Source organism: Paramisgurnus dabryanus, chromosome 24 (genome assembly GCF_030506205.2).
Source record: "Paramisgurnus dabryanus chromosome 24, PD_genome_1.1, whole genome shotgun sequence".
Taxonomy (NCBI): domain Eukaryota; kingdom Metazoa; phylum Chordata; class Actinopteri; order Cypriniformes; family Cobitidae; genus Paramisgurnus; species Paramisgurnus dabryanus.
In genome coordinates, this window is record NC_133360.1 from 7,352,537 (window position 1) to 7,378,909 (window position 26,373).

At 35.9% G+C, this 26,373-nt stretch overlaps 3 protein-coding genes across 4 annotated transcripts in view; 1 reads left to right on the forward strand and 2 right to left on the reverse strand.

Moving 5' to 3' along the window:
* Positions 1-26,373, forward strand: part of cenpp (centromere protein P) — a 79,749-nt gene that overhangs the window by 39,147 nt on the left and 14,229 nt on the right. The window lies entirely within an intron of this gene.
* On the reverse strand, positions 620-8,852 carry aspn (asporin (LRR class 1)). Its single transcript, XM_065244505.1, has 8 exons — positions 8,604-8,852; positions 7,673-7,933; positions 6,404-6,516; positions 5,614-5,827; positions 4,309-4,419; positions 3,250-3,343; positions 2,606-2,744; positions 620-1,788 (listed from the first exon to the last, which is right to left on the reverse strand). The coding sequence occupies exons 2-8, from the start codon at positions 7,911-7,913 to the stop codon at positions 1,591-1,593; spliced, it is 1,110 nt and encodes a 369-aa protein (XP_065100577.1). The 5' UTR covers positions 7,914-7,933; positions 8,604-8,852; the 3' UTR covers positions 620-1,590.
* Positions 12,390-25,166, reverse strand: ecm2 (extracellular matrix protein 2, female organ and adipocyte specific). The gene is made up of 10 exons (XM_065244503.1): positions 24,837-25,166; positions 21,970-22,219; positions 19,491-19,679; positions 17,291-17,983; positions 16,979-17,094; positions 15,786-15,921; positions 15,469-15,626; positions 14,680-14,819; positions 13,982-14,308; positions 12,390-13,520 (listed from the first exon to the last, which is right to left on the reverse strand). Exons 1-10 carry the CDS (start codon positions 25,149-25,151, stop codon positions 13,352-13,354), a joined length of 2,493 nt encoding a protein of 830 aa, XP_065100575.1. The 5' UTR covers positions 25,152-25,166; the 3' UTR covers positions 12,390-13,351.

Consider the following 26,373-nt stretch of genomic DNA (forward strand, 5'->3'; position numbering starts at 1 on the left):
ATGATCCAAACCTGTTGTGAGTTTTTTGGAGACGCCGGTATGCAAGACGTGGCAGAAGCAGATCAGGCCAACCTGAAGATTTGTTCCATATGTTTCCTGAGCAAAGCCTCTCTCTCTCTCTCTCCTCTTTCTTTTGCCCCCTCTCCCTTTCTCGCCCCCACCCGTTTTTTACTCTTTTCTCTTGCTTAACCCATTTAGTACTGAATTAAGTTCCCATGGCAAAAGAAAGAAAGTTTTATGTCTAACTTAAACTGCGTAAATGATGATTAATCAAAAATGTATTGATTTTGTATTAACCTGTATAAATACAAAAGAAGATATTTAGAATTTTTTTTTATAACCAAGCAGATCTGGGACGCAATTGAATTTCATAGGAGGAAAAAATAATGGTATTGAATGGTGCCCCAGATCGGTTTGGTTATTAAAAGTAATTTTTTTTAAACATCTTATCTTTTTTGAAAGATATTTATACAGGTTTGATGAGTAAATGATGACTCAATTTTGGGCGAACTGTCCCTTTAACTTTTAGTTATCTAATCGAATAATCTTTATAGATGGCAAACATTTAAATACTTGCTTGGTCTGAACCAATTGCTGAGATGAAATGAGAAATAACACATTTATTATAGGATGTTTTTAATGTGCAACAATATACATTAGCACCAAGTTCACATGTTTTTGTATTACACATAATAGTTATATACTGAAAATACAATTTCAACAATTATCACCTTGCTTTATTAAACCCAATTTTTTTTCCATAAACTGCTATGATTCAGTTCAGGGGTTGTATTCAGATATCCAGCTGCTATGTCGAGTCTCCATCTGCTGGCGTTTTGTCGTATTGCTCTATACATTTGCTCTGAATAACATTTACTGACCACAAATATGGTTTTTTATTGCGATTTACAAAAAACTACATCTGGGTGAGACAGCACAGCTGGCTAACAAACGCAATTTTGCAAATGTCTGGTAACTCGTCTCTTACATCCTCAACCATGCAGGTTATCCACAATGATCAATGTTGGTCAGACATTTTTGTTTGTGATCTATAAAATACTTGAGAGAAAACATTGGTTTTACACAAACAACATAGCATGCAATATCAGAATTAATTTTAACAATGATGTTGCTGTTAGACGATTCAGAAAACATCACTTAACACGAGTACCAATGAATAATGCCCGCTCTCATATAATACAAAAAGTATTCTTCTTCTTATTTTTTTTTTAAACATTGAACGACTTTCGTTAAGCTAACAAATATTTATAGACTTGAATTGATCTAAAAAGTTAAAATTCTGCACCTTATTGGAATTGAATGTAAACAGTAAACCTATGTAATTATTGCACACAGTGTAGTCAAATCTGTCTTTACAGGATTTCAAAAAGCCCAATTCAATCATACAGGACGTCCCGGATATGCCATAGTCATGCAAATCCTCACCGAATTCAAGTAATGAGTTGCTCGTGATTTGATTTAGATAATGTTCTGTACATCACCCCATAAAATGTTATTTTATTGCGTTAGGATGAAGTTTATTGATATTGCTTAGAAATGCTGCCCTCCAGTGGAAAGGTGGCGTCCTGCTTATTTTCTGTGGTTGCCCAGCTGCACCGAATTGTGGCTGGAGACGCAGCGGAAAGTGGGTGGTTGAATTTCCCAGTATTTTACCGGATTGGCGAATAAACTGATCCTGGTGAAGAGGGTCTTCTTTACTCGGGCTCTCGAAGGGCAGAAATCATTTACTCCAACGTAACCGATGCTGTTGGCATGCAAGTATATCACCTAAAGAAGAAGAGGAAACATATTTACACCCATGTTCCTTAAATATCTTACTTATTCATTTACCTGACGCTTTTATCCAAAGCGACATACAATTGCTATATGTCAGAGGTCGCACGCCTCTGGAGCAACTAGGGGTTAAGTATCTCGCTCAGGGACACAGTGGATTTGAACCCGGGTATCTCACACCAAAGGCGTGTGTCTTATCCACTGCGCCATCACCACCCAATAAATGTTTTATTGAATACCTATTATACTACTAACTGATACTACCAATAATTGTGTAGTGTTATGTTTAACGTAAAGCTGTCAAAAGATTAATCACGATTAATCTCATACAAAATAAAAGTTCTTTTGCATAATTTATGCAAAACGCACTGTGTATAATTTTTTTTATATATACTGTATGTATAAAATAATTACACACAGTGTGCACACATAAATTTAGCAAATAAAACGTTTATTTTGTATGCGATTAATCGCGATTAATACATATATATATATACACACACACGTTAATGTTTGTATTTAAAAAACATTAACATTTATATATATTTTTATATATTTGACATTATAAATATAAATAAAAATATACCTAAATAAAAAATTTCTTAAATTCATACATGTATGTGTGTATTTATATATACATAATTTATACACACAGTAAACACACATATTATGCAAACTCTTATTTTGTATGTGATTAATCGCGATTAATCTTTTGACAGCCGTGGTTTAATGGCGTACAAAATGCGAAACAAAATACTGCATATTGTATCTGGGACTGTGAGTGAAGTGCAGTGATTCAACTTTTGTTTACCTGCAAGTATTTTAGGCTGTTCAAGCCTGGAGGGACTTTCTTTAGCTTATTGTTGTCCAAATGAATTTCTCGAACTTTGGGAATGCCGGCAAAACTTCCGTTCTCCACAAATTTGATTTGATTGAAATCGAGCCACAAACTGTAAAAGAAACAGTGGTTCTCAAACTTTTCGGAGTGCGACCCACCTTTTGTGTAGGGTACACCCCCCCCAAAGAAAAATGATGACATCAAATTTTTATTTTGAATTAAACAAAACATATTAAATGATACAATGTAGTGCTGTTGGTTGGTTACTATATTTTGATTATAATTGATGATTATGAAAGTTATGTATTTTATAAAATTGTTCCCCAAGGGTCTGTGTTAGGTCCCCTTTTATTCACTATCTTTATAAAGTGTCTTGATTATGACACACAAGATGTCAATCTTCACTTTTATGCAGATCATACTATTGTGTACTGCCCATTTTGGCCAGGTCACTCCTGAAAAAGAGATTTTTAATCTCAAAGAGTCCATCTGGTTAAATAAAGGTTAAATAAAATAAAATAAAAATGTCCATTTGGCAGCATCACGCACTGCGAACCACTGGGTTAAGGTGACTGGTCTGTATTTTGTAGTGTGTGGTGATGATCCCACAATTTTACCTTTGCAGACTTTTCAATCGCAAAAAATCTTCAGATTCCACTTTGGCAATTTTGTTATAATCCAAGTGAAGGTCCGTAAGCGATGATGGGAGATCTGTAAATTGAAGATGAATAACATTGATGACTGGCAGTTTTGCTGTTGTTCATCACTAGAGGGTGCAGTCGTATTTGAATTTTAGGGAATGCATTATTGACTGGGTTACAAAGATTCAGAGGTGTAAAGTTCTAAAGTATTTTACTTGTAAATTTTTTTCATGTATCTGTATTTTATCAGTGTTTGGCAAACTTTAACTACATTCTGATGCATAATATTGTACTTTTTACTTAACTACATTTCATAAAATCAAGGTTTTTTTTAACCTCTAATACATTAATACATTCAAATTTATTATTTTCTTATTTGAAAAAAAAATTGACTTTTATATAAAATTTACTTTTACTTGAGTAAAAGTACCTAAGTACTAGTTTTTTTTGTAACTTATTAATTATTAGAAGATATTTAATGTGAAATATAGTGAAATAAAAAGTATGATACTTGAGTACTTTACACCTGTGCAAAGATTATTAAGACCCACTTCTTCAAAGCTGTAATACATTATTTTCTTTGCTTTTGGATAAAACAGTCTGCTTAAATGTAAGATAAATATTTGAAGTAACCAGTAATTTGAGGTTTCAAACAGAGATGGCGATAAAAAAGCAAACATTATAAATTGCAGATTTAAAGAAATGGTTTGCTCAAATATGAAAATCATCCTGCTGTTATTTACTCAACCTCACTGTTTTAAACCCACATGCTGTATTTTTTTCTAAGACAAAATGAGAAATTTGAAAAACCTCAACATAGTTGTTTTTCATATAATGACAATAATGACTGTTTTGTTATGTTCCTAACTCACAGTTGCCATATAAACGACTTTAAATATATTGCATGTGTCACATGGGGAACTTGTATGCTTTAATAGTGTTGTTTTATTTTTTGTTAATACTAAAGCTTTTTGGGTGGACAGGTTTGTGATTGTTTGTTGGTTGTTGGTGTTATGTTCATGTTGTGTTATTTACCTTTAGGCACAGCTGTAAGCTTTGATTCAGCTATTCTCAGGTAAAGAGTCGCCATATCATCGAAAGCCCCAGCTTCAATCCCGTTGTTGTCAATAGGATTTGCACTTAGTTCTACAGAGAGGAAAACAATTACATTTATGCATTTGGCAGACGGTTTTATCCAAAGCGACTTACACTGCATTACAAGGTGTACATTTTTATCAGTATATATAATATATGCAGGGTGTGATTTGTTGGGGGGGGGGATAGGGGGGGTTGTTCCCCCCTCTGGTTTTTATATCCCTGTCTTTAATTAATTATTTTCTATCCCCGTGGGGACAAAATGTATCAATTTTTATTTCAACAGTTACAAGAAATAGCTTAATACCCTAAATAATCAATATATGCATATTTTTTCACAAATCACACCCTAATTATATGTATTGTGTATATATACAGCCTGTATAGCTCAGTGGTAAAGCATTGACGCAAAAACGTCATGGGTTCAAACCCAGGGAACACACATAGTGATTAAAAATAATGTATACTTTGTAATGCACTGTAAGTTGCTTTGGATAAAAGCGTCTGCCATATGCATAAAAAAATGTAAATGTATTAGCCAAGTTTATTCAGAGTTAGGCCTGTAGGTGCATTGTGTAGTCACAAGGGGGCAGAGTTTTCTGTTGGTTCTAATAATATTTGTGCTCAGCTGTTTTACTTTTATGTTAGACATGCATTTTATTTAAGCCTTTGAGTTTGGTTAGACATACCAAGCTGATTTTACATGGAGTTTGTTTACACCTGGTATTAAGATGCGTTTTGGTCGATCGGATCACGATTGGATGAGAGAGACGCATTCACGTGGTGTTTCAGAGCCGTGTAAGGGCTCTCTCTGATATTTCAGAGCAATTGATGTAATAAACTTTCACACGCTCACAAAAATGAGACGGAGAGAAGCCACTTCAGTTTCATCAGCCTAAAGACCACGCCGAACACTGTGGGTATGCGCTAGAAGTTAGGCCTGATATAAAAACATTGTGCTTGGTACATCACACATTAGATTAATAGGTGGAGAGTTGGCGATCTTTTGAACATGTATCTTTGAATGTTATCAAAGTGGACAAGCTCAAAACGTATGCAGTGTCGTCCACTTGTGATCCGATCGACCAAAATGAATCTTGATACCAGGTGTAAATACTAGGGCCACAGTAATACATGTTGTTTTACACAAGCAGCACCAAGATCAATGTAAAAAAGCATGCATGCTATAACTAGTAGGCCATGACATCGACCATGTTCATTTTAGATTAGTATTAGAAGACCCACCTAAAACATTTAGTTCTTGCAGTCCTTTAAATGCTCCTTTGTGGATTTTGCTGATCTTGTTATCGTGCAGTCTCAAAGACTGAATGCTTACGGGAAGATTCTCAGGGACTCGCGTCAGCACGTTGTACGACAGGTGAAGGATCTTGAGTTTGTTCATGTTGCGAAAAGCCTTGGGGTGAACTTTCGATATTTCGTTATTGAGCAGAAACAGAGCCTGCGAATACAGACAGGGAAACCATAAAAGTACAGTAGTAAAACTCCGTACTAGACTGTATAAAGTTTGCTACATACTCAATGCAAGCTAAATACAGTTGTCAGTCGATTTCTGAGTTTTGAAAACACACTGTTTGTTTATTTGCATACAAACCGAATGATAATTTGGGGAATTACACACACGTCTTGTGTATTTAAATGCGGTTGTCATGTGACTTCTGTTTGCTGTTTAATACAGCATGTGAGATTTATTGAGTAATAATGAATATTTAGGAAAGTTTAAGTGAAACTTGTTGGTAGTTTTGGCTGTTATGGCTTTGGTATTTCACACTAAGAAAATGTGACCGTTTTACCACAAATCATCAGCAAATATTTACCGCAAGTATGAAACAAACCACAGCAGATGCAAAAATCAATAACACCCAAATATGTGTGTGTAATTTCACAAAATTCCGCTACCACATATCCACCTCCCTGTGGACCAGGATGTCTCCAGATGTCCTCGTTTAAACCCGAGTATAACCAGAACAGGGCTCTAAAAGCCTTAGAAGTCTTAAAAGGGGTGTTTAGTGCTTACATAGAGATGATCCAGGCCTTTGAAATCGTCTTCCTTGATTTCAGTGATGTCATTGTTTTGGAGATCGATGAGCACCGTGTTGGCTGGAATGTTCTTTGGCACCTTGGTCAGACCTGTAAAGCCAACGATCAACTGTAGACGATTTGATTCAAAACTTTAGGTCAGGGGTCTCCAATATTTTTGTGAGCAAGGGCTACCACAATGGATATACGGAGCCCCTAAGGGGTAATGGAGCAAAAATTAAATAAAGTTTAGTTTCGCGTGCACACGTGAAACTATTGCATGCTCACGTGAAACTATTGCATGCTCACGTGAAACTATTGTGTGCTCACGTGAAACTTTCGCGTGCGCACGTGAAACTTTCGCGTTTAGTTTCGCGTGCGCACTTAAACTACCATGTTAAGTTCCACGTGCTCTCGTAAAACGTTTGCGTGCACACGTAAACTATTGCATGCGCACGTGAAAGCAAACGCAATAGTTCACGTGCGCACTCAATAGTTTCATGTGCGCACATGAAACTAAACTTTTTTTAAAAATTCTGCACATGAAGGTTTCGCGTGAGCACATGATAGTTCCACGTGAGCACATGAAACTAAACTTTAGATTTTTTTACTCCATTGTCACTTTAGAGGCTCGGTAGGATTACACAATCTGTATAGCTACTTTTTGATGAAGTCTACTCAAAACTTTTTTGTTTTACTTGTTGATTTTATTGTGTTTTATTTGTTGGTATTGTTTAAAATGTTAGCATACGTAAACCAAGCCAAGCTAATATAAAAAATATGTAATAACTAAATTTTATAATTGAGACTATTAATAGAATGTGCTTGGCACCCCGTTGGAGACCCCTGCTTTAGGTTTTTTAGGTGAAAAGTAACAAAATCAGATCATCTTTAGTTGAATGTATACATTGAAAAACTTTTACGCATAACCTACTCAACTTCAATCCATGTGAAATTTTGTACACTAGAATATACACTTTGTTGTTTTTGCGCAACACCATAGGTGGGGTTTTGCGTTTGTGCTTGGGTGGTACTGGAATACTCAGAGATTTGCGATATTTCGTGGTTTTAAACTATGATTTAAATTAATTAAAAAAAAATTGCCTGAAATTACTCAGTCTGTTTATTAAAATATTAAGATAAAACAAATAAAATTAATATTTTATTAATAGCTCAGGCAAAATCATAATTTGCCCTGGTATGGGGGGGGGCAATGCCCCCCTGCACCCCCAAACTCCGCCTATGTGTTACATGAAGTAATCCTCACCCTGATCTGAACACTGGAGAACTTTCTTGGAGCACCGGCACCATTCAGGACAGTCCGACACAAAGTTGTCATCATCGTCGTAATCTTTATAATCGTCATCATCATCGTCATCGTCATCGTCGTCGTCATCATCCGCATCTTGTTGCATGATATCATTTGTCATAAAGTCCATGACGTTGACTGGCTTGTATGGTTTGGCGTGACATAATGTCAGTAAGGTGAGCAGTAAAAAAATCTTCATTGTGCAGCTTTTGTCGTCACCTGTGGACATAAACAGTTTGATTTTTTTTTTTCACAAATGTGATGCTGCCTTTTAATTTTTATATAACATATTAAATTAACGTTTGTCGTGACCGTGTGAATAATCCGAATTTGTAACCAGAAATGACAACAAGGAATCTTAATTGGTTTAGTAGCTAGCATCAAAATGAGATGACCAATAGGAATTGATCACAGGTTGTTCAATCTTACTGAATGGCTTTACAATTGTAGCTCAGTTGGCAGAGCATTGTGTTAGCAATGCAAGATGGGTTTGATCCCATGGAAAACTCCTACACTTTGTAATAATAAATGCGAACACCATCTGCTAATTGCATAAATGCAAATAAATTACTTTTAAAGGAATATCTTCTCCATAACGAATATAAAAACTTGGAAGATGTAGTAATCCAACTGCATCTGATGTTTAAAAAAGATGCAGTGTTTGACTTATCTCTGAAACACTACTAAAATATTTTGTAAACTCCTGATTTAAAAAAGCTTTTAATGTCCATCCATGTTTCTGTGGAACAGATCAAATAGTCGTAAACATGAGACAAGGACATGCATAAAGCATCAAAATGTTTTCCAAGAAAATCCCAGAGGAGACTTAAACAACAAACTCTGTAATGATTTTTTAAGACGCGCTACTGTTATGAAATCAAGTACGTACCTGACAAATGATTGCAATCCTTTGAACTCAAGTGAGCCCCCAGGGCTTAATTCAGCATAAAATATATTGAAGCACAGGTCGTGAAATGCAGAAGAAAGATGGAGATCACACTCGTCCAAGCGTGAGATCCTTGAATGGGAAGGGAAAGATGCTGCTGGTTGAAGGCACAGTTTGAGAATAAGGGCTTGAAACTACATGCGACTCTGCTGGGTGCTTAACAAGCACTGAACACTCACTGTTACCGACCGTATGTTTCCCATCAGCACTTGAAACTCGGCCAGTTTTGTACGACTAAATATTCAATGACCAGTCTGGGATGCTCTGATATGTCTGATATGTCCTGGTAGTGTTATTCATTGCCAGAGGATTGTTTGGAAGTTGACGTATTGAAGTAGTTTCGAGTAAGCACAATATTGCGTCATTTGCAGGGTTACTTCTGGGGTTTCTTTTTTTAGATCAAATATTAATATTATTATTGTGTTTTTTTTTTTTTAAACAATAGATTTTGCATGGATTCAAATCAATCTTTTGATGAATTTTGTAGTAGAGCAAATCCAGATGTGGTTCATCACAAAAAGGCTCACTTTTCACTATTTTCAGACCGCAAATGTCCCAAAACCTTTGATCAATCAATAGGATATTATAAAGATCATGTTCCATTAAGATATTTAGTCAATTTCCGACCATAAATATATAAAACATTTATTTATCTATTAATAAATATGTGTCGCTAGGGACTTAATTCGGAAAACTTTAATGGCGATTTACTCAAAATCTAGATTTTTTTGCACCATCAGATTCCAAGATTTTCAAATAGTTGTATCTCGGCCAAATATTGTCCTATCCTAACAAACTATACATCAATGGAAAACTTTTTTTTATAATTATTAAGCATATAATTATTATTCATTCAGCTTTCGTATGATGTATAAATCTCAATTTTAATCTCAAAAATGACCCTTTTGGCCTGGTTTTGTGGTCCAGGGTCACATATGTCCTTTAACAAAGTCTTGATTCAGTTTTTAGGCATGTACTAGAATAGGTTTTAATTAGGGATGCTAAACAATTAATCGCGATTAATCGTTAGCAGAATAAAAGTTTTTGTTTACATCACATATGTGTATAAACTGTGTATAATAAATATGTATATATATATATAAATATGAACACATTCATGTATAATTTTAAGAAAAAAAAGTATATATTAAGTATTTATATTTATATATAATATAAATTATACATAAATATACAAATGTATATACACATGTATACATTTTTAAAACATATACATGCATGTGTGTACATTTATTTATACAAAGTTATTATACACAGTTCACACACATATATGATGTAAACAAAAACTTGTATTCTGCTAACGATTAATCGCGATTAATCGTTAAGCATCCCTAGTTTTAATGGAATATTGTTCAGAAAATATTTTTTTCCACATATTTAAAATTGTTTCTCCACCTCTCTGATGCAGAGTTATAAACCATTCAAACACAAAGTTCACACACGTACACATATCCGTGTATTCCACAAAATAGCTTGCGCAGCACATGAAAAAGTCTTTATATGGATTATTAGGGCATTAAAGTGATTGCTAAAGTTGGTTCAACTTAAAAAAGTAAGTTACCTGGTTGTTTTAACCCTGGAGAACCCAAGAACCCTTTTCTTAGCAGCAATAAACATTGGCCAAATTTGACCCATGGGTTCTCCAGGGTTAAACTAACTTTTCTGAATTAACTAATATTTTTAAGTTGAAATAACATAAAATGTTAAGGCAACCAGGTAACTTACTTTTTAAGTTGAAACAGCAAATCTTTTTTTAAGATGCAGTAGTATCTTTATCTATTTAGCTAAATCTTTCTCTATATTGAACTACGAGCGCTTTAAGGAGACAAAAGTGGAAAATGTGAGCCCACAGCTAAAAAATAACATTTAATCATCTTAGGGCGGCTGAACAAAGGGGTGTGCAAACAAACCATCTCTTCAATGGCAGATCAACCATGTCTTGTACACTTTTTTCCACATAATTTGAATGAGTGAAATTGTGACGTTACAATATACTGAAGAACTTTATTGTAGTCCACAAAAGCCATGTAGTTTTAAAAAATAGCTTTCTTCTTTTATATGGACTTTGAACTTTGCAGATTGTTTTATGCTCTACGAGCAACAATTCACACTAACTAAAGTTAAAAACGTGAAAATGCATGGACACCTTTGCAAAACCCAGCACCTAATTTTGTCAGATATTTAGCTCAATCCATTTTATTACCTAATGCATTGAAAGGTAAAGGGATAGTTCACCCAAAAATGAAAATTCATTCATTTATTCACCTTCAAGTTGTTACAAACCTGTATAAATGTATTTGTTCTGCTGAACACAAAGGAAGATATTTTGAAGGATGTTTCTAACGAGTTGCAGTGTTTGCAGCACCATTGACTTCCATAGTATTTATTTTCCTATATAGAAGTCAATGGTGCTCCTGCTTTCTGCTTGATTACAAATATCTTATTTTGTGTTTAACAGAACAATTAAATTTATTTAAGCAATGCATCAGTGTCTAAATATTTTATATACTGCATCAATTATATCAATTAGTCTTTGTACAATCATTTAAATTCTTGGAGAACATTCAATCTAAAACTAAAACTTTTGCAGGCTCCGTGGGGCTGTTTGCCCACAAACATAACCTCTCTCCGTTCTCAGGGCAATACTGGTGGCGCCACACATGCCTGGTTTTGGCTTACGAATTTGGAGATGATGGAGGTTCCTCTGTCTCATGGTTTGTTCGTACTCCTGAGTCTCGCTGGCCAGCATTCTTTCCGAAACGATAACTGACCTCAAACCAGTAACTGTTTGTGGTGTGTTGAGTCGGCGCAGTAAATTTTAAGGATGTAGACATCATTACAGTCGCTAAATGTGAGGGGGGAAAGGTGGAAATATGTGAATGTGTTTCAGGAAGAGCGAAACCGGTAATTTTCATTTCTATTCAACCATTAAACCTTCTCAGTTTCTCCTAAATAATGGAAATACAGGAATTGTCATTGTGATAAATCGGCTTCTTTTGTGTAAACGTAATGATATGTTCTCAAACAAATTGAAAGACGTTTGGAAAGTTTGTTGTAGTTGTACAAACTTAAAAACTTTTAGCTGGATTAATGAGCGGGATTTTAACCAAAAATAACTTTATTTACAAGAAGAACGTCGTTTTTTTTTACATATTTTATCGTAATTCAAGTTTTTAACGTTTTTTAACATAGTGCTTTTGTTACTTTCCAGCAGATTTGGTTGTCCTTAGTAAAAGTTATGTCTTATATTTTTATAAGTCACAATAAAATCCACATGTCTATTTGATTCATGGACGTCTGGTCAGAAGATCTGCCATCACCCATTCCTTCAGTTTCTAGCGCTTTCTATCCTTCTAGGAAAATGTGATTAGTGAAATCAGTAAAAGCCCAGCTCAACCTCAGAGGAAGTTTTTGGTACTTGTCCAGATCACTTTGGGTTTAATGCCATAAGATGTCTGAGACGGATCTCAGGAAACTGTGATGTCATGGTCAGATCATTTGCTGAGGACATTAATGTGTTTCAGTCTGCAGTACTTCTGTTGAACGTTTGTAGATGTTTCCTGCAGATGTTTTATATGGAGATGATTGGAGAAAAAAACACAAATGACATTTATCTCTGTATTAATCGTCCCTTTTACCATGTGCATTGTGTAAGTAGGCAAATTTTGATTTACAATATATGACCATATTAACCTTCTGTCAATCACCATATACAGACAGACATATCAAATTTAATACTGTTATAAAACGAATAAGATACATCTTGATAAAGATTACAAAGTTAAAGTCTGTTACTTTTCTCTCGAAATATTATACACTTGATATCCATGCATCCCCTTAAGACACCAACAAAATCGTGTTCAGACATGTGTTAACATCGACCGAACTGCTACGATCCCCTGAGCGGTGATCTTGCCTTATCATATCTTAAACATGTACGCTCACAAAAGCTAATAAACAGGCTGGATGTAAATAAAATCTAATATAAGATGCCGGATTCAAAGCAAGAATATTCTCTTTTGGATGTACACTCACCTAAAGGATTATTAGGAACACCTGTTCAATTTCTCATAAATGCAATGGTGTGGGGGATGTTTTCTTGGCACACTTTAGGCCCCTTAGTGCCAATTGGGCATCGTTTAAATGCCACAGCCTACCTGAGCATTGTTTCTGACCATGTCCATCTCTTTATGACCACCATGTACACATCCTCTGATGGCTACTTCCAGCAGGATAATGCACTATGTCACAAAGCTCGAATCATTTCAAATTGGTTTCTTGAACATGACAATGAGTCCACTGTACTAAAATGGCCCCCACAGTCACCAGATCTCAACCCAATAGAGCATCTTTGGGATGTGGTGGAATGGGAGCTTCGTGCCCTGGATATGCATCCCACAAATCTCCATCAACTGCAAGATGCTATCCTATCAATATTGGCCAACATTTCTAAAGAATGCTTTCAGCACCTTGTTGAGTCAATGCCACGTAGAATCAAGGCAGTTCTGAAGGCAAAAGGGGGTCAAACACAGTATTAGTATGGTGTTCCTAATAATCCTTTAGGTGGGTGTAAATCAGTTCAATTTGTGTTGATAGCTGCACATTTGACCAGAATCGAATTAGTGTTTCGTTGTCAGCCTTTGATGCTTTATATAATCAGCACTAGTTAGTCACTACTTAATCTTCTGAGGCTTCAAAACCACACTGGAATAAGACCGGACGCAGGAGAAAGCAGTAGGTGGAATTTTCCGCTGGTCAAGGAAGTTGTTCTCAAGTCGAAGGGCGACTAGATGGGAATCTTCTTCGTTCAATGGGTCGCAGATTGCATCTTCTGAAATATGCCTGTTGAATGATAAACAAACACACTTAAGCTCGAAGTATAGTTTGTTTTTTATTTGTACACGAAACTACGTACACGGTCGAATGCACATCCTTGCAAAGTATACTTTATTCGACTCAAACATGTACACAGATGTTTGCACATGCGCATTGTGACATATTGCAATGCATATTCTGCGCTATGTTCTTCATTCTCCTGTAGGAGCATGCGCGACCTACGCGTACGATAAAAAAAATCTGGTCTTGCGCGTAAAGTACGCATGCACTCTTCTGATGGCGAACATTGCATCATGCGCACTTTACGCGGACACTTGCGTATTACAAGTTACATTAAGTTCCCAAAAGCTGTTTGTTTATGTTGTTGAAACTGTCTATAAGCATATATAAATATAACAAAATTTAATGAGATCTTGCGTAAAACAAGTAAACACAATCTACCCAGACTACCGAGACTCCCATTGTACCTTATTTTGTTGCTGTCGAGTCGTAAGAAGTGTAGCGTTGTCATCTCATTTATTCCGACAGGAATAGCCGTGAGCTGATTATGGTCTAGACAAAGCTCGGTCATAGTGTTAAAAGACCCAAAGAATGACTCAGGTTCAATGGCTTCACCATCCAGTTTGTTGTAGGAGAGGTAGAGGTACTCCAGGCCGGGCTCCATGTGTGCAAACACGTATCCTGGAATGCGTTCAATCTGATTTCCAACCAGCACCAGATGAACCAATGACTTGGGCAAGAAAGATGGAACCAGATAGAAGTTGTTGTGGGAGAGATCTATAGATTCCAGATTCCTGTTAGATATGCAGAAAACAGTACAGTAAGCATTCGTTTGTTTGGTCTAAATCTAAACTTTACTTGAGTTTTGATCTTGAGTTAAAATTGAATGGAGGAATTTATTTGGAAATATAATTTGGACATTTTGGATGTATTGCCAACGTTGGTTTACAGAGGAGTATAAAAATGGAGGAAAGATTTGTTATTGCGGTGGGTAACACTAGAGCTACACCAGCAATCGCTAGTGCAACTGAACCGGTGTCCTTTTTTGTGTTCTGGTCCGCTGTGATTGGCTGTTGTCACTATGGCGATTGCATCAGGGCCACACCTCAGACACGCCCTCCATCACGCTGATGCCCCGTGTGAATGTAGCGTTACCGACACGCACCTGTGATTGATCCAGGCTAATGGTGCGATCCTTGACTCGTCTAGTTTATTGTGTCGTAGCACAACAACGTTGATGTTCATGCTGTTGTTAAACACTGTTTCAGAGATTTCTTCAATGAGGTTGTTTTCCATGTACAGCTCCTAAATGTCAAAGAGGGCGTGAAGTGGAACAAATGAACAGAAATGTTTGTTGCCTAACAATAAAATTAGCACAGCTTCAAAGTCCCCTTTAATCGGAATAGTGCTGTTGGTTAGCCATAATTACTAATAGTTAATTCATAGACCACAAACACACTTTAAATTCAACAAAATTGTTTGCACACATAAAGGTTACCCTACACTTGCTTGGTTATTTTTAAATCAAACTGGGTAAAAATTGGACAGAACACATGCTGGGTTTAAATGTTAGCAGATGCATTGATTTAGACACGCGTCTTAAGTATTCAGTGCTCCAATACACCATCTTTCTCTAATATGACCTATAACTCTGCAGACTGAGTGATTTGAGTTCGGGGATAGACAGTGGCGGAATGCCTGTCAATTTAGCATTCTCACAAGTGATAATGACATCAGAGATTGTACAACCCGAAGGTAGCAGGGTGGTAACCCTCACGGGTCTCTCCTCAGCCCGCTCAAATTCCTCAATATTTGGTTGTTGTTATGCAACCATGGTTTATAAAAACCCAGCAGTTGGGTTAAGGTTACCCAAATTTGGGTTAAAAATATCCCAGACATTTTTAGAGTGTACTTCTTGATGTTTTTTTTTAATTCCAAGTGGTTCAAAGCTCACCTGTAGAGATGCAGGTAAGCCCTGAGGAATGGTACGGAAATGGTTACGGCTCAGTCGTAGGTAACTCAGCTCTTTAAGAGGCCTAAAGGCAAGCGGATTCACATTTCCTTCGCTGAGCAAGTTTCCTTCCATTTCCAACGTAACCAGACTACTAAGACCTGCCAGGAATTTTGGAAGCAAGTTGTGTAAACATTTTTTTCACAGTGCAGCGTTTGCTTAGGAACATTTTGCACTACTGTTAGTTGATTGAATGTCAGCATTGTTGCAGATGCTTGAATCACACTAACAGTACTTTTAACCCTTTAAAGCCGCTTTACCTTCAAAGCTGTTTTCTTCGATTTCCTTTAGATTGTTCTCGTTTATCTTCAGCTCCTGGAGTGTTGGCGGTAGCTCGTTGGGAATCTGTTCCAGTAGGTTTCCATCCATGTACAAGCGAGTCAGGAATTTAAGACCCTTTAAAAAAATCGAATGAAATCACACATCATTAATGTTTAAAAGCGGAAAAACGTTTACTATATACTTTTTAAATGATTTTTAAGAATATTTCCACTTTAGTTTTCTGGCAATGATAATAGTTTTGGTCAAAAATGGTCTCTAGCTTTCACTGGGGCAGTACATCAGTAAACCATTGCACCTAAAGAAGAGTTCATGTTAGTACCTCAGATGTACATATTGGTACTAAAAACGGCATATTAGTATCTTAAAGGTACACATTAGAACCTTTTTGACCATTTTTTCTGACAAAAATATATCCTCATGGTTTGTTTATAATCCATATGATATTTGCACTTACTTGCGATCTTTGTTAAATGCATGTGATGCAGATGTATTTGTCGTTTTACAAACAAAAACCTTTTTAAACTTTATTAAAACATTTGTTTTAGAAAGTAGAAGGTATAATTAAATGGAAACCCTTCTGTTATTTATCTTGACTGTCATGGAATTTAGTTTTGTTTGCATAAAAAGCAAGTATCAGGTATTCTTGTTTGCGTTACAGTAGGATTTCTGTAAGAATCGTATGGTGTTATGAACAGGGCAAAGCTTTAAAGAAAAGGTCAAAGTAATTTAGCATTTACAGGCCTGCAGATGTTTTTGCATGCGTTTTAACCAGCATGGAAGAAGTAGTTGCTTGTTTAAATAAACAGAAGTGGAAATGGAAGACGTGAAGTAATGTTCATAACTTCTGTGGAGTCGTAGGCGCGCATGGAAAGGGACATTATCTCATTTGATAAAATTGTGTCCGATCCTAATAAGAGATCTGGCCACATGCGGTAATTCAAAATCTAGCAGTTTTTAATTCAGTGTGATTGTTTGTGTCATTTATACCATTGTGTTGTCTTTTACGTAAATTTTATTTAGTGTTTTTATATATAGGGTATATTTATACCAACTCCGGGGTGACTAAATGATATGAAACTTCAAATTTACACACTAGATTGCTGACTTTCTTTATGCAAAAAAATGATGTTTATATGCATAGTGACGTAGTCTTTATAAAGTTTCAACTTACTTTAAATGTTTGTGGGTCGATTCCAGATGATGAGATCTTGTTTTTCCCCAAGTCGATCCACTCTAGGTTGGGAATGCCATTGAACGCTCCAGCAGGAATGGTTTTGATTTCATTGCCTGTAATTTCACGATGCATGACAAGATAGTAAAATCAATATAACTCAGATCTGTAATTAAAAAACCCTGACATTTTAAATGTTAGCAGATGCATTCATTTAAACAGTATTTCGTGCACAGGTCTTAAGTAATCAGTGCTCCAGTACACCATTTGTCTCTTACATGACCTGTAACTCGGGTATGTGGTCTTTCTCACCCTGCAGATTGAGTGATTTGAGTTCGGGGATAGACAGTGGCGGTATGCCTGTCAATTTAGCATTCTCGCAAGTGATGATGACATCAGAGATCGTACAACCCGGAGGTAGCAAGGTGGTAACCCTCACGGGTACCTCCTCGGCCCGTTCAAATTCCTCATCTGCTTCAGGTTCCTCCTCCCCTGGTTCAGTTGGTTCCTGGAGGGGTGGGAAAGGAAGTGGGCCTGATGCTGCTGTGGGCTGCGCTGATGGCATTTGGAAGACATCCCCCCTTAACCAGACGACTTCCTCTTCCTCAGCAGCTTCATCTCCTCTAAGCCCTTCTTGGGTACGTTCGGCTGCTTCCTCCAGTGCGCGCATCATCTCCCTCTGCTCCATCTCCATCTTACGAGCTCTCTCCTCTTCACTCCTCCGCTGTTCCTCCATCCTTCTCTTCCGCTCCTCAGCTGCTGCTTTTTCCTCCGCTTCTTCTCGCAGTCTTCGTTGCGCCTCTTCTTTATCTCTGGCAGCCTTCTCCTCCTTTAACTTCTTACGTCTCTCGGCTTCCTCTTTTTTCTCCTTCTTCCTTCGCTTGCGCTCAGCATCTTTTTTGCGAATACGCTCCTTCTCCTGGCTTTCTTTCCTGTTTGGCTTGGTTCGTAAAATTCTGTTATCAGGAATGGGAGAGTCACCGGAAAACTCGGGAACGTCTACAACTGAGACAGTGGCAAACATAAGACAAAAAGAAGGTCATAAATTAAAGGTCACATTTAAAGGACTAGTTCACCCCAAAATTAAAATTTTCTCACCAGTTACTCACCATCATGTCATTTACTGTTAATAGTCACCAAAAGCAGGTGAGTAACACTTTAAAACTCTTTTTTATGGGTGAACTGTTCTTTAAAGCTCACATAACACATCCTGCTTCTGCTTATCTCATATTAATTTTGAGTACTTATTAGGGTTGTGCCGATAGACGACCGTCAAGCATTTGGCGGATAGCGGGATTTCATTACGATAGTTGACAATACTTATTATTATCATCATAGTTTCACATTAACATGCACATTGCATGCTTTTCCTTGCATGAGAGGATTTGTGGGCTTCACTTTGCACAAGAGAGCTTGTAACGTGTGCCGATTCCTTCTCGCACGCACCGGGACTTTAATGCACGTCTTGGACTCTTGCTCGGACCTGAACACGAACGACATGGACTCCTCCTAGCACCTGAACTTGTAATGTGCATGACGCTGACTCTTTCTTGGCTTGCACATGAGCTTGTTACGTTAATATGCGCGGCTCTGACATTTCCTTGCACTAAGCGGTTGTTAGGTGCACAGGGGTTTAAAACTGGCGAGTGTGTTGTTCCCGCTCCCTGGCATGCAGGAATTGGCATCAGTTTTAAGTGTGCGGTCATGACAGTGTTGCCCCTTAGAGTAAATCAGCTTCTTTTTTGTCCACCAATCATAAATGAGTAAAAAAGAAATGAGTAAACTATTGCCCCGCCCCCCCCAATACTATCATGTATCAGTGATCTCACAGGCTGAAGATGGGACGATCTCAAAATGGGCCATATTGCCCAACACTAGTACCTATAGAGTAGAATTACATCCTTTATATATCCAAAGAGTCTATCTCTGAATAACTTATGATTCACTACATTCATGTCGTTTACATTATATGCACTTACGCACCAATTGCCAACAAAACACAGACTTTTGATGCAGTTTTACATACCGCCTGCAACTCATGACCTGGTTGGGACCACCCTATTTCAACGAAATCCAACGTTAAACAAACACAACTCCGCAGCTACCCCAGATAGACAAACTATATCCATTGTTTTCATAAATCTGGGTTCTTTGGGAAGCTGCACAAGGTTAAATTTCCCTTACAAACAACAACACACTTCTCTGGTGATGTTGATTTCGTGTCAGCGCTTGGTTGGTTGGTGTGTGCGTGCCCATAAAAGGACTTCCACTGTACTTCCTGCACTGAAATTGCCCATAAAAGTAATAGAGCAAGATTGTTACAGAAATACTCTGTCCAACTACGTTTTTTGACAATGTGCCTATGTTTAGTATGAGGAATCCAACTCTTAAACAGTGTTTATAAGTCAGAATGCATGAAATCGCTATAAACCCCTCTTTAAATAAAAAAAATTGTGATGATGATGATGCAAATGGTGAATATTGTTGTAACTTCACTTTTCTTTATCCAAACCTGGTTGTATGCAAATTGGACAGCACTCTCCCATTGGTTGAAATTTAAGTTGGCACTGCAGGGCAGGACACTTTATTTGGTCACAGACGACCTCTCCACTGGAGCACAGGCAAGTCACACAGGGTTTAGGCGACCACACGGTTTTATCGAACATTGTGATGCCCCTAAAAACACAATGCTCTGACTTTCCTGAAATTATAGATAAAACAGAAAAGTGAAATTACATTTTTTTTGCTTTTTATGACTACTTACTTAATTTTCAAATTTGTTTTCCTGTCATACAGAGAACATACCTTAACATTAGTGCCTTCATCATTGGATGATTACAAATACTTTCAAGTTTTTTTTAATGCCATTGCATTCAGGTTATGCATTTTATCAAAATTTCATTATTTGTAAATCAAACCCATGAAATTGGTCATCATGTTGGCTTTATGTTATGCAAATTGAGTTGCAAGAGACCAGGCTTTTCATAGAGAATAGAAAGAGATTGCAAAGTGATACTAGACACATGACACTAACACATCTATGTAAGAATTTCATGAAATTCCTATCCTGTACAAAGATCGAAGTCATGCTAGTAATACAGTACAGACTGACTGTACTCAAAAACTGCATTTTTTCTTTAGGTTTTATGTGAACTTACTGACCACATCTGTGCTGTTATGCACTTATTTCGTTAAATTGATTTTTATTTGTATAAATTACAGATGGCTTTTCATTCCTCTTTACTCTCTGGTTTCCATCTGTATTTTTTAACTATTTAAAGGTGTTTACCATCCAAGCTTATCCTGCGATGCAGGCGGATGTTTGTGTTTGGTTGAATTACAGGGTGTAATCCTGCGGTCGGTATTCTGACCCCAGCATCACCACCCTGGCCAGATCGGTCATGTACCAAACCATGTCCACTAACCACTCTGCTCTCAAACTCTTTGGGAAGGCGGCATTCATTTTTTTAGGGGATTTGCATTTGTGATGTGTACATTCATCATTTTAACTCTATCCTCTTTATATTACAAATGGGAAAAAAATCACAGCTACAATAATGTTGGAATAAAGCCAAAGATTTGAAAAGCAGAAGTTGAAGGTTGTACACTTTCGGAAACAAATGTGCAAAAGCGGTCACTGGTCTGTACCCTTTTAAAACGGTCCTAGTATGTACCTTTGAGGTACTAATGTGGACTTTTATTAGGTACAAAGATGTGCTTTTTAAAATTGAAAGTTAAATTCAGTAAAGTCTTGTGGCTATACTTTTGAAAAACAGTGATTTATTTTCTGGTCTTCTTTAGTTTTTAGTAATAATTGTTTTGTATTATAACTAGAGATGCGTGGAAATGAAATTTTTCCACTGAAACCGATTATTCAGACCGATATCTGTTTTTTTTTTTTTTCATTAATTTGCATTAACTAAATTCTGAAAATTATATTTTCTCAATGTTACTCATTCATATAATGACCATAAATATTGAACACTGCAAAAATTATTTTCAAGAAAAAATTTCTTATTATTTTTGTCTTGTTTTCAGGAAAAATGTCTAAAAATTCTTAAATTAAGATGCTTTTTCTTGATGAGCAAAATGACCCAAGAAAATAAGTCTAGTTTTAACCAAAAATATCAAATTTAAGTCATTTTGTGCATAAAAAAATCTGCCAATGGGCCGGGGTAAGCAATTTTTTCTTGATTTTTTCTTGAATTTAGTGTTTAAGAAAAATGTTCAAGATATTTTTGCTTACCCCATTGGCACATTTTTTTTATGCTTATTTTATGCACAAAATCACTGAAATTTGATATTTTTGGTCTAAAAACTAGACTTATTTTCTTGGGTCGTTTTGCTCATCAAGAAAAAGCATCTTAATTTAAGAATTTTTAGATATTTTTACTGAAAACAAGACAAAAAAATTTACTAAGATTTTTTTTCTTGAAAATCATTTTTTGCAGTGAACATTAAACTAGTGATGTTTTTTTTACATTTTCTATACACAGAGCTTAAATTTTGCATTTTCCTGTTCTCTTTTGATTGAGAAGATATATCGACCATGACTATCGTTTGTTTAAAAAAAAAAAATAATCGGCCGATAGTGTGAAAATTGGCTTTTATCGTCTGATACCGATTATTGGCCGATATATCAGTGCATCTCTAATTTTAACCATGATTTTAGTTTAAATAGTCAATGGAGAGTAACATTGAACATTCCTTTAAAGCTTTGACTGCCAATTTTGGATTTTGAGCCCTTGTTAAACATATCAATAAGAGCGGATATGTTCACAAAATCTGCTGTTTCTTATTTTCTTTCATTTATACAACATATCATCTGTTCCAAAACACATGACAATCTGGTTACTTTCATTCCCTCGCTGTCCCTTCTTATCTCCAACATACTCATATGGCCACATCATAAACCATGTTAAATCCATTAGAAGATCCAAGAACAATTCTTTCACATGGAAAATCCAAACACCTGTAAGTTACGTACTAACCTGGCATCACATCGTAAGTTAGCTGTGGCTCCTTTGTGTTTTTGTAAGACTTAATGTTTATGGATCCAACCTGTACGTTCCTTTCCGGCGTTCCAGCATGTTGAGAAGAAGTCTGTTTCCTCGCTCTTTTTGGTCCAACACCTCGTTTTCTACCTTGTGCATGGGGTCGTCCCTGATCTGTCGCAAGGCTGAAGGTCAGGCAAACGAATAGTGAAAACGCCAGGATCAGAATTAGTCTCATGGCTGATACCTGTTGGATAAAACAGAGCGAGATCTCAGACTTCCTCATATAACTCTGATAATGTATGCTTTCTGCTCGTACATTTACATAATGATAAGTTACGGCAGGTGATCCACCGGCCCCTAATAGTTTGACCTTGAAGAGCCAGACACCTGTGGGGGAATAGTGACACCTTTACTGTAACATAGTAAAACTGTTATTTAGGTGCGTGATGGGTGCCATTTAGACGACTGCAGGAGGGTTTAATAAGAATAGACTGTGGGTCTCAAAATGCCAGGTTCAAAGAAAGTTTCAGATAAATCAGTTTTTATGATACATTATCAGTATTTTCAAAACTACAATGCAAAAAATGACTTTCTTGCTTAGTATTTTTGTCATGTTTTTTAGTACAAATATCAAAAAATTCTTAAATCAAGATGCATTTTCTTATTAAGCAAAATAAAAATAAGAAAATAAGTCTCTTTTTAGACCAAAAAAAATCTAATTTAAGTGAATTTGTGCCTAAAACTAGCATAAAATCTGCCAATCACTTTAAAAAAAAAAGTATTTTTGTCTTGTTTTCAGTAAAAATAACTAAAAATGCTTAAATTATCCTCAAATGTATGTGATTTTGTGCAAAAAAAACAAGCAAACAAATCTGCCAATAGGGTAAGCAAAAAAAATCTTGAACATTTTCTTAAACACTAAATTCAAGAAAAATTCAAGAAAATTGGCTTACCCCGTTGGCAGATGTTTTTTATTGTTTTATGCACAAAATCACTTACATTTGACAGTTTTGGTCTAAAAACTAGACTTATTTTCTTGGGTCGTTTTCCTTATCAAGAAAATACATCTTAATTTAAGAAATTTTAGATATTTTTACTGAAAATGACAAAAATACTAAGTACACTGCAAAAACTGATTTTCAAGAAAAAAATCTTAGTATTTTTGTCTTGTTTTTTTGGTTAAAAAAAATCTACATTTTTCAAAATTGAAGTGATTTTGTGAATAAAACAAGCAAAAAATCTGCCAATGGGGTAAGCCAAAAATCTTGAAAATTTTTCTTAAACATTAAATTCAAGAAAAATGTGCTTACCCCATTAGCAGATTTTTTTGCTTGCTTTATGAACAAAATCACTTAAATTTGAAATTTTTGGTCTAAAAACTAGACTTATTTTCTTGGGTCAATTTCCTCATCAAGAAAAAACATCTTAATTTAAGAATTTTTTGATATTTTTACTGAAAACAAGACAAAACTACTAAGAAAATTTTTCTTAAAAATCATTTTATGCAGTGTAAGTGGTTGCATCAATTTATTTAAGCTACATTTAAACAAAAGTTTTTTATTTTACTAATTTTTTGTTTAAATGTTGCTTAAATTAATTGATTGCAACCACTTACCTTAAAACATTTTAGTAAATTGAATGAATAATTTTGTCATTGTGGGATAAGAAAAAAAAAGTTTACATTTTTCTTAAACACTTAATTCAAGAAAAATGACCCCATTTGCATTGTTTTAAGCACAAATTCATTTAAATTTGATATTTTTGTTTAAAAACTTGATTTATTTTCTTGAGTCAACTTGTGTCATTTTGCTCATCAAGAAAAAGCATCTTAATGTAAGAATTTTTAGATATTTATACTGAAAACAAGACAAAAATACAAAGTAAGAAAGTCATTTTTTGCAGTGTAGTTTGCTACTCTTTGAAATAAAATTTCATTTTTTTATAACATTTATAAAGTTTAGGAACGGTAACCTGTCAAAAAGTACATCTATGTACCTAAAGGGTGCATATTAGTACATCAAAGGTACATTTTGGTACCTCAAAGATGCATATCTGTATCTAAATAGTATATATTAGGAAATTTTGGAAGGGTACCGTCCAAGTGACAGCTTTTGTACATGATTGCATAAACATTTCAGTGCATAATTTTTATTTTTTAAGTTTCTTATAACATGCTGTCTTTTTGCACAAATATGACACTTGAGACTGGCACGTCACGAAGTGACCATAATCCTCTCAAAAGAAAAGCCAGACCAGAAAAGGAAAAAATGACAACACGCATTACCCAGATTTACAGTAAGAGAAACAAGAACAGATTTAAACAGATGTGCAACCCTGATATGTGCACAGGGGGCGTCTGCAAACCTCAATCCGACCCTCGGGCGATCTCATACGGTTAGCATTAAATCAGAGAAAAAACAGAAAAGCGGGGGAAAGAGGTGGAAACAAGTTTTAATTAAACTTTTAGGATGACCAGGCTCAGATGGAAAGAATCCATAAGACCCAGAGCTAACAGAGAGAAAGAGGGGAGGGGGTGTATAAAAATATACCGCCGTGAATAAAAACATCCAAGAGGGGCGTGATATAGGGTCTCCCTGTAATGTAAACCAGCTACAGTAAAGCACTAAGCTGTAGTCTGCTCTCAACAACGAGGTAGACACGTTACCTTTTCATTTTTTAAACAAAGAACCATTGCATATCTCCGAACAGCATGCAGAGAAATAATTTACACCACACTCCCATAAAAAGTGACATGCACCCCGCAGAAGGGGAAAAGTAATCACAATTAGTGTTTTACAAAAGTTTTACGACATTACCGAGGGCGAGAGTTTTAGGAGAGGAGAAAGTCATTTGTACGTTACCACTGGTTTCAGGCGGTTTTGTGAGGCCAAATATTTCCGCAAGCACTGTGGGATTTGCCAGCGACGCAAGAAGTGTGTGCGTCTCCGCTCCGCAAGCAAGCTGATAAATGTCAAAAACAGACAAGAGGCTGCTCTAGCGTTCAGTCTGGGCTCGCTCAGGCAAACCTCTCCGGTTAAGTGTCTGAAAGTTACAGACAAATGAGGGTCCTGAAGAGATACTGCCTCTCTCAGGAGAAAGAACTGAGTGATTTTGTGTGTCCTAATTACTAGGAAGGGCACTGTATGCAACAAAAGAACCCGAATCTGGCTTGTCATTACCTTCTCTGTGAAAATTTTGTGCAAGGACAGAAATCGGGGTGTAAATGGGCACATTACAAGCCCTTCGACTTGAATACGCTGATCATATGCTGGACTGGTTTTTCAGACTGGTTTTCAGACTCCATTGGTTCCCCCCTCAACTATCCAATGAGACGGCCCTGTATCTCATTTCAGAGGGTGGAAACATTGAGCTGAAATGATGGATCTCAGCTGTTCTCAGCACAATCCCAGTTGTGCATACATGTGTCTTATACCTGGTTAAGATGTTTTTACTTATTGGATATTAGCTAATATAAGGTTTGTGTAATGATTTTCTCAGGTTGATCTTATGTAAAACAGTGAAAAAGGAATGTACTTATATGGAATGTACTGCAAAGCTTCAAATGGCCTGAAATGACATCATGTGTTTCTGAAAAAGTGCTGACAAACCAGCAGATGGACCGTAATGCAGAGCAGAGTTTAACAGATTCAGATTAAACAAATCTCAGGCTATTGATTGCATGTTAAAAAAAACACATTGTGATATTCAAGTAAACTTTCTCTCTAATGACTGAATGTAACTCAAAACAATGCTTCAATACAACTTTAATTTCATATCCAAACGTACTGCATTGATCTTTCTTTGCAACATTTATGGCTAAAACAAATCTTATTACATTTTAATCTTTATTTTCTTGAGTCTTAATACAGTTCCTACCCAGATTTAATATAATACTTACAAAATACAATTTTGTTATGTTACTGCCTGATGCTATCATATAATTTTTTTTCCTCATTAATCTACACTTCTACTTTTAAAAGTACCCCATAATGACAAAGTAAAAAACAGAATTTTAAAACAGTTAGTAAATTTATTAAAAAGAAAAACTTAAATATCATATTTGCATAAGTATTCACACCCTTCGCAACAACACTTAAAATTTGGCTCAAGTGTTTCCCATTCCTCTTAAATCGTGGAGGAGATGTTTCTACACTTCGATTGGAGTCCGCCTCTGGTAAATTAAATAGTTTGGACATGACACACCTTCTGAATACACTGTAAATGTAAGGAGGTAATGCCAAGAAGTTGTAATGTATTGATACTGCAATCGTTTAAATTAATTTTTTTCTCATTAATCTACACTTCTACTTCTAAAGTACCCCGTCGTGACAAAGTTAAAACAGAATTTTTAAAAAGTCTGTAAATTTATTAAAAACAAAAACTAAAATATCAAATTTG

Bases quoted from the DNA above. Each gene is read 5' to 3' on its own strand.
- ecm2 (XM_065244503.1), bottom strand. From the start codon at position 25,151: ATGACAAGCCAGATTCGGGTTCTTTTGTTGCATACAGTGCCCTTCCTA. The intron at 19,680-21,969 runs GTTAGTACGTAA...CTATAATTTCAG, and splicing joins AACTTACGATGTGATGCCAG to GAAAGTCAGAGCATTGTGTT. The intron at 14,309-14,679 runs GTGCGTGTCGGT...CATATCTAACAG, and splicing joins TTAGCCTGGATCAATCACAG to GAATCTGGAATCTATAGATC.
- aspn (XM_065244505.1), bottom strand. From the start codon at position 7,913: ATGAAGATTTTTTTACTGCTCACCTTACTGACATTATGTCACGCCAAA. The intron at 3,344-4,308 runs GTAAATAACACA...TTCAATTTACAG, and splicing joins GCTTACAGCTGTGCCTAAAG to ATCTCCCATCATCGCTTACG. The intron at 2,745-3,249 runs GTAAAATTGTGG...TTTCTTTTACAG, and splicing joins CGATTGAAAAGTCTGCAAAG to TTTGTGGCTCGATTTCAATC.